The sequence below is a fragment of the Argopecten irradians genome, chromosome 3 (genome assembly GCF_041381155.1).
Source record: "Argopecten irradians isolate NY chromosome 3, Ai_NY, whole genome shotgun sequence".
Lineage (NCBI taxonomy): Eukaryota > Metazoa > Mollusca > Bivalvia > Pectinida > Pectinidae > Argopecten > Argopecten irradians.
In genome coordinates, this window is record NC_091136.1 from 33111730 (window position 1) to 33120792 (window position 9063).

The window sequence follows — 9063 nt, forward strand, 5'->3', positions numbered from 1 at the left end:
AAGTGTATCTAACTGTAATGATGGGACATTATATCGCGACTCCTTATTTAAATATTTTACTGTGTTTCTAGATTTATAGGGTCGTAAATGCATTGGTTAAGTAAACATCTCTAATTAAACCATACAACAGGAAGATAATGTGACGATCTGCTTGTTAACCTACATAATATAAGAATCAAAGTACTGAAAGTACTGCAGCGGTAAAACTTCTGGATGATAGGAGTTGATTCGAGTGTAACAGCTTGATAAGTCAATGGTTAGATTATCAGTATAACTGCAAATTGGAAAACGATCCAAAGAAGACGGGACTGAAACTTAGGTTAAAAAACGAATACAAGTAATTGTTTTTTTTTATTTGGTCGTAATAATTTATCACATTGATTTATTTTCTCACATTTTGTACATGTCCAGTTATTCTATATACACATAATGCATTTCAGTGCAGAACCTTCAATCAAAAAGGAAACATTTAAGTTGCCTAAGTCAAATTTATATAAAGAAAAGTTTCAGCACTATGGTGACTTGTAATGTCAAATTAAATTGATTTTTTTTATCATATCATATATGTTAAGTGTAGGATCAGAGATCCTTCATCTACGAAGAAAAAACTTACTGGTTATATTATATAAAATCTCATATAATGTTCAAGCAATACCATACACATATTTGACCTTTAATGACTTATATGAATGACATCAAGGATTTCCTTTTTAACAAACATAAGTTTGTTAATGTTGTCTTATGTATCTAGCAAGTTTAAGAACACCTTACTATCTATAACTACAAAAAATAATGGTTGTCAGACCGTGTAACATATATAACTAACGTATATTGTCATAAAGGATGACCTTCATGCTTCATAACTTCACTAACACTACTTTGGCAACATATCAGGAAGAGAGAAGGGGGGGGGGGGGCGGGGGGGGGACGAGAGAGGGGAAAGAGAGAGAGAAAAAATCTCTAGCTATCAGCTGTTTACCGGTATATGTTTTATCAAGTTTCAAGTACATGAATGCATATATATTAACTATAAAACTAAATAACATAAGTTAAATAACTAAACGACATGCAAATGCCACGAAGGATGATTTTTTCTCAAAAAATGTTAATATTGTTTCTCAATGTCTAGTACATCACAACATATATCCTAACAAACAGAAACGGCACGAGTAAACTAAATGGCAGATATTGTCCTCATTGTACAATTTGTAAATATCTTATTATTAAACATTATGGAAAGTTGTTCAGCAAAATTTGCAGCAAGGATAGGTCCAAAATTCGGATCGCAAACTCATTCAGATATTTTACTTTGACATGATAATTTACTTTGAAATTTGACTATTGATAGCAAAACTGTTCTTATAAGGCTTGGTTCAAGAAAAATATAATTGCAGTACAATGAATATGATTTAATGAAGGATAGTGACACGCTTACTTTTTACTGTTTTGATAATTTATACAAATCTATCAGATTAGTACTAATTTTGTGGAATATCACGGTTTTATTATCTGCTATCAGAGAACAACTGAATTAAGCTGACTAGGAAATATGTCAAATTTTATTCGTATTAACATTAAATATTTCATATTGATCTGTACAATGTAATGAAAAAAAAAACTCTTACCGGGAGAAGAAGATGGGAAGACTTAGTTCAGTCGAATCATTTGAAATGGGTTGATATTTCTAAATTTTCCCTTGCAGTAACGAAAATTGTAAGCTTCAGTGGTTTCAATATATATTATAGCAGATTCACTCAGCAATTTTATTTTGATATGATAATCTACTATGAAAAAAAATATTTGTGTTACAAATTATATAAGTACATTTAGCTAGTTCAGAATATTACGTACATGTATTACAATTTCATTTATGTTTTAAACACCTCCGGAACTACCAAAAGATTTCCTTATAAAATGACACCAAGGATTTATAAGTGAGACTCATATACGTCCTTTATGACACTTAATCCTCTAAACAATACAATACAATACAATACAATTTATTTTATTAAAGTGTCACATGTCAATTTACATAAAACAAAAAAGTACTGTACAAAATATTCAAATTTAAAATTGACACCCAGCCTATAACATAAAGGCTTACGAGACACTGATATCTATAGTATGTACTTAAAAATTCATTCTTCTACTATACATTTTATAGATTGTGCTTGCTAAAATATTTTGAAGATTGAATTCATTCATTAAAAAATAGTTAATCTTGATTATTTAAAAGGCTAAAATCTGGAAAAATTGATTCAGCCAAAGTAAAAAGATGTCTTCGTAAATCTGAATAAAAATCACATACAATTGAAAAATGACATTCATCTTCAACACAGTTTGAGTTACATAATGTGCAAAGTCTGTTTTCTAAAAGAACCTTAGGACGAGAATACCGACCTGTTTTTATATTCAGCTTTAAATTTCCACTTCAAAATTTAGCTAACACCTGTCTATGTCTAAAATCCATGATATTGAAAGCATATGCTTCGGTATAATTACTGGTTTTATTCAAACGGTATGTTCTAAATTTATTACCATTTATACAATTTTTATCATGAAATAACTCCTTTTTCCAGTTATCATAATCGGTATTAGTGAAATGATGTTTAACTAATTTTACACATTCTTTAGTAGATGATTTATGAACATTCGTGAGTAGTTGTTCTAAGTTATTATTCCTCAATAGTTTGACCACTCTGTTTTCTCAACTTCTATTGACCGCTAAGGGCCAGTTATGAATACTTTTAGGTAATCTATTTTCATTCAAATCTTTTAAACTAAGTCATAGTCTGCATACTTCGACTTTTTGGTTCACTTCACAAGAGTTCCATCCAAGGTCACCTCTAGCTGCGATATTGGAGCCGTTTTTACCCGTTCCAAGGAAAAATCTACATGCTCGATTTTGAACAGTTTGGATAAAGCTGTATTTGTTATGACCCTAATTCCAGCACAATAGAAAAGGACAGGTTCCACAAGTGACGTGTAAAGTTGTTTGAAAACTCCTAGTGACATTCCTCCAGCACATTTGGTCTAAGTTATCAACGCACTAAGGGCTCTGTTTGCAGATTTTGCTAACTCACGCACGGATGCGGTCAAATCCAGATATTCCGTAAGCCAGAATCCTAAATACCGGTAGCGATCCATATATCCTATATCAAGGTCACCACAACGAAAATTAAAAGACGAACGCTGACTTGAGGGATTTCGAAAGTGTATTATTTTCGCTTTTTCTTGATTGATGAAGAGTCGCCACTTTATGCACCATGAATTTATGCATTGAAGCATGCGTTGAAGTGAAATTTCGTTAGTTGCTAGCAGCGCGATGTCATCCGCGTACATCAGGAGCGATATCATATTGTTGTTATATTCAACACCACATTCCAGAGCATTAATGTCGCTCGCCAGGTCGTTCACTTATACAGAAAATAGGGCAGGCGATACGTTACATCCTTGTTTCACGCCACGTGCGACGTTGAACCAATCTGTAACGTAATTGTTCAAGCGTACTGCACATCTGACGTCATTATATAACGATTTGACGGCATTCATGAATGCTCCCTCGATGCCGATTGTATAGAGTTTATACCATTAACAATCCCGATTGACGGTGTCGAAGGCTTTGCGCAGGTCTACAAAACATACAAATATGGAAAGTTTCTTCAATTTCCTATTATTTACGATATTATAAAGTGAATATATATGGTCTAAACAGTTTCTTTTCCGTCGAAAACCATTTTGTTCATTTTCCAGTATGTCATGAATTTCCAACCATTTGTTCAGGCGTTGGCCAAGAATGTCTGTGTAAATTTTACAAGGAATCGACAGAAGTGATATCCCACGGCAGCTGAGCGGGTCTGTCGGATCTTTGGTATCAGACTTTGGAATGGGATGTTTTATTCCGGCCGACCAGTCACGTGGTATCTCTCCATTGTTAAAACAATATGTAAAAATTCTATGAAGGATATCAATACAGCCATCATTTCTGAGAACATCGGCAGGTATATTGTCGAATCCGAGAGATTTTCTTAGTTTTGCCCTGTATATGGCCGGTTTTTACTTCGTCCCGCGTTATAATGGTGTTGAGTGTGGAAATGTCAGGGGGCTGACCCGGGCCGACGTTGCCGTCCCTAAAATTTCTCCATATTGTTTCCAGGTGAACGTCGTCAAATGACTCACTACTTTCGGCCCCATTATATAGAGATTCATAAGTCGACTGCCAATGGTTGAGCACACTATTTACATCATATACATTACTACCATCCGATCTTGTTATTGTCATAGGGATACTGGACGAACGGTCATTTGCGATACCAAATTTATAACGTTTCGGGGCACGCTAAAATTCATGTGTCAGCGCGAGCTTTTATACCCTCGGATTTTGTCAATCCGGGTCTTACAAACGCTTTACTCGCTAGCGTAAACTTGACAAGCCAAGCGTGTAATACACCGAGACAACAAACAGGAAACCCGGACGCACACATGTTGTAAACAAATATACAGCGTTGTCTGATCGGTATGTGTTGATTATTTTCATTACATTACCCCCGCCTTCGAGGTTGAAGCTTCCACGCTTCTAAATCATCAAAACCTAATAACAAAAATCATAGCAAACATATTTACAAACAATGAACTAGTTTTAATATATGAATTAATCGTTTCTACCAGGTCTGATACATATATTGAACTAACCAATGACTAAAACAAGATAAAGTCGGAGTGTTTGGCAGGTGCTTTCCTTCGCCAACGACCATGTCGTGGTTCTATTTCTGGCGTCTTAGAATTACCATCCTCACTCACTTGCTCAGACTTGTATTCTGTCTGTTGGAACCAGCAGTTTGCATCATAGGGCTCATATGTGTTACTCTTAGCTTTATCCTTTTGGCTCTCAAAACGTCCTTCGAGTTCGGTTGACCGATTGGCCATCTTGACATAACGCAGGTGTCTGTCTACCTCATGATTACTTGGTGGCCTTCTAACTGACCATGGAATTGGTCTTGTGCCCCCTTTGTTGATCCTATGTTGGATTACATCTGATCTACCTAGACCGCCGGCAGTAACAGCATCCAGTGCCCGGTGTGCTACCAGCAACTCGTATGCAGCGTTGTTCTGCTCTTCCTTAAGTGCTTGAATGTCAGCCCTCAGTCTGACTGTCTTCTTAGGTGTTTAGTAGTCGACATTTCCCATAACCTTACCGAAGGTGCTGACATGTGCATTCGTCACCTCAGGGTAAAACTGTGGACTCTCATTGCATGGATTCATCAATCTCACAGGTACAGTCTTATTATACTGCTCATGTGTCTTGGTGACTAATGCTCTCTGTGCTTTAACAAAAGTATCTGGCTTCTTTACTAGAATCAGTTTGCTGACGGTTTCGTCCTCTTGTAAGCATACATTGTCTTCGACAACGAACTCACTGTTGGCTAGAACAGCCATTTTCTCTTCTAAGGAAAGGCGGTAGCAACCCATAGCACCCTTATTGCTACGCCGCTTGAGGCGTAGCAGTTAGAATCGGATGCAAATCACGCCATCTTGCAGGATAGCCATGTAGCAAGAACGCTTGAATCAGAAGGATGTTGGTGGGTTTCAAGCACTGCCTGTTGAAGTAATATTAAAACGAATTACGGAAACAGACTTTAATATGTCCAGATTTGGACGCCATCTTCCTGATAAAGCATGGTCACATGTGCGCTTGCATCTGTTAATTAGATTTCGGTGTTGAACAAGCATTCGTGGTAAAAGTATTCTGAATAAGGATTTTCAAGAAATTGATCGGGCATTTTAATTAAATCTGGTTCCATTTGCAGATGGAACAAATATATCTGTAGTAGTATACCATGTTCGAGACATTACTTTTATATTTCTTATTTAGTTTAGATCATTATCGTGTAACATTAATAATCAGACATATTATTAACCGGACACGGATCATACTAAAATGCGGAATGACAGTACATACTGAAAGCGGAATGAAAACAGACCATGGAAAACATAGAAACATATTAGATTAAGTTCAATATTTTCTTTGCCTTTTCTCTGAGCTTAGCAATCTCTGCATAAAATCCTTTTTAATTTGTTGGAAGCAAAAGTATAATTAAAACTGTTCGTCTGTACTAGACCTGGCTACCTTGCACTAGTTCAACAGAACAATTAAAATTGCTAAACAATATCATCATATCATTGTCTAATTTCCATATTCTGTCCAATCAAAGGGTTAAGCTTCGGCGTAGCCCACCTAGCTTTTGGGAAGCTAATACTTGTAGGTTGTTGGTACTTCCACAGCGTCAAGAATGAGAACACCTCTCTTGAAATCAATGGAACCATTTCGGTCCTGCATCGCGTCTAGTCCCAGTATACCATCGGTATTAATCTTGGCTACAATGCCTTCAACACAAATATTCGTTGTACTGTTCAGTCTGATGACAAAACTGCCCATGCCTTTGACCTTCAGCATCTCACCAGTGGCTGTCAAAACCTCTTGATGAACTTTATTCAAGCGGGGTCTCGCTGAGTCTGGAACTTGATCAAAGATGCGCTCTGATATAATGGTGACTGTCGCCTCCGTATCAACCAAAAGATTTACTTTTACTCCGTGCACATCGGCAGCTATATACATGCCGGACTCATGCACTGCAGTTGAGGAACCTATGCCAGCTCTCGGCTTCTTCCGTCGCTGTCGACGGCGGGTGTTCACTTGCTGGGCACCAGCCTTTTTGTTAGACTGGGGACAGTTTCTCCGGAAGTGTCCCTCCTCTCCACAATTAAAACAGCTTCTGTTTTTGACTATATTGCTTTTTGTATTGGGCTTGTTCTTAGTTTTAATCTTCCCAACATCTTTTTCTAAGGGCTCTAACTCCTTCTGCATATCTTGCAGAAGCCTAAGCATCTCTGACTGTTCAGATGGTTCAGCAGTAGTGTTACGGAGATTTGACTGACCCTCTGTTGACTTCTTCTCGCAGCGGTTATAGGCTTCTAACTCTACTGACTACTGTATAGCTTCAGTCAAATTCTTAGGCCTAGCCTGCTTGATGCGTATGCGCATATCTGAGTCTGCGAGGGCCTCTATGAACTGCTGTTTCGCCAACGTTTCCTTAACATCACTTGACACAGTATGTTAAGTTTACAAGCCGCCTGATGGCTTGCCCCAACTCTGATAGAGTTTCGTTAGCCTTTCGGCGTCTCTCCATTTACTGGACCCTATACAACTCCGTCTGGTTAGGGGGAGCGAACCTTTCTTCTAAGGCTCTGACCAGTGCCCCATAATCCTCCTGCTCAGCAATATCGAGGTCATCTAATAGGAGATTTCAGAAAAGATGGCGATGACGTCACACAAAGGTACATCCGGGCGCTCAAAGGTACAACTCTGTATATTTATACATAAATATAGTGGGAACACAGCCGCTTGCGATGTTTGTTTACATTTTATTGTACTAAATAGTACGACATTCAGAGAACTATTGCGTTATTTTAATTATAAAAAGGGTAAATAAATACATTTAACAATAATATTTAGATATAAAATTATGGTATTCATATATTTTACTCTGTTTATACTCCATTTTCGACCGCCACGAGAAAAAACACGGTCGCCATTAGACCTACGTATAAACATTGACAGAAGTTACAAAATTGACAGAAATTACAATAAATTCCAAGTTTCCCCCAATATTATACTGACATTTTAATAATCGATTACTGTTTTCTAAGTCTAACTTGGTAAAACACCATACGATGTGTGATAATGACCAAATTAAAATTTGCCTTCGTAGATTACCCCAAGCGCACGGCAGCCATTACGTTCAGTACTGCCGAGATCCCGAATTTTATCATTTTTGAGATTCACAAAATTATATATTCTGATTAACTTTTTCGTCAGAAATTTTGGAATTAAGTTAATGACATTCAACTGAGTAATTTTATAGTTACTTTTTATCATATTTTAAAACAAAACTTCGAGTATTTTAGGATTCTCGAAGCCGTGCGCAATGTGTCCTAGTCGGCATTTATAATTATAGTATTACGATCTAGCTATATTCATAAATCTAAATGTAGTCTATCTAACATGTATTCAAATCATTTAGAAGTAAATCATCTCAATTTTGGACTTAACGGCACATGGAATAAAAGTGATAAAAAATTCAAAAATAAACTCATGAAATTGAACGATTTCACTATTTTATTTTTCGAGATATCGGCAGCCATACTGTACGTGTACGTACACGTACATCTTCATTTATGTGTAACAGTTGTTTATACCATTCATTTTAAACAAGATATACATGGGAAATAATGAAATATATATCTTTTACAAGTACTTATTGAGATATGTGTTGGTAATTACGTATAAATATTATTAATTTCCCAACTAATGATTGTTACCCGAGGTGATCTACCAGCGAAGCCATGCACGAGCGGCTCTGCATGGTCTGGCCAGGTGGTTCACATTTCGTTATATTTATATTAAATAGTGTTATGAACAGATTTTTCGTGTATAACAGAAATATGATACATTGAAATCAATTATCTATTCATAACTTGTTCACAAAATGGATTTCTACGCGTGAACAAAAAGCGGGTACGAGTGACGGCCTGGCACCGCTTCGCAAACTGGCTTCAACACTAAATCTACACAAATATATTTAGCAATAAACAATTGTAAATATAAATGTCTGTAACCTCTGAAACAATAAGGAACTATTTTAAAATCAGAATTTGCAAGTATGAAAGTGTATACTTTTGTCAACGTATCGATTGTAAAGCAGGGATACGTATCTGTTATTGTTTTTATTAGTCACCATACTGTGTTTGTACCTTTGAGGACCCGGATGTAAACTTTCTGTGACGTCACGCCATCTTTTCTGAAATCTCCTATGAGCCCTGAGCTTGGCCTCGTAGCGACACCGCTAGGTGGAGACCTTTCTCACTAGTCGACCAGCGATTTATTCTCGAGCAGGCCTCGAAATGTGACTTAATGTCAACCCAGGGAGTTGTGCCATCGTATGTTGATGCATTCACATTAACAGTTTTCTTTCTCTGTTTCCTGGTCGTGTCACTGAATTCGCC

General features: G+C 36.7%; 1 protein-coding gene across 1 annotated transcript; it reads right to left on the reverse strand.

The window, feature by feature from the left end:
* Positions 1 to 6250: 6250 nt before the first annotated feature.
* LOC138319636 (uncharacterized) lies at positions 6251 to 6886 on the reverse strand. The gene has a single exon (XM_069262786.1). It carries the CDS (start codon positions 6884 to 6886, stop codon positions 6251 to 6253), a length of 636 nt encoding a protein of 211 aa, XP_069118887.1.
* Between the last annotated feature and the right edge of the window lie 2177 nt (positions 6887 to 9063).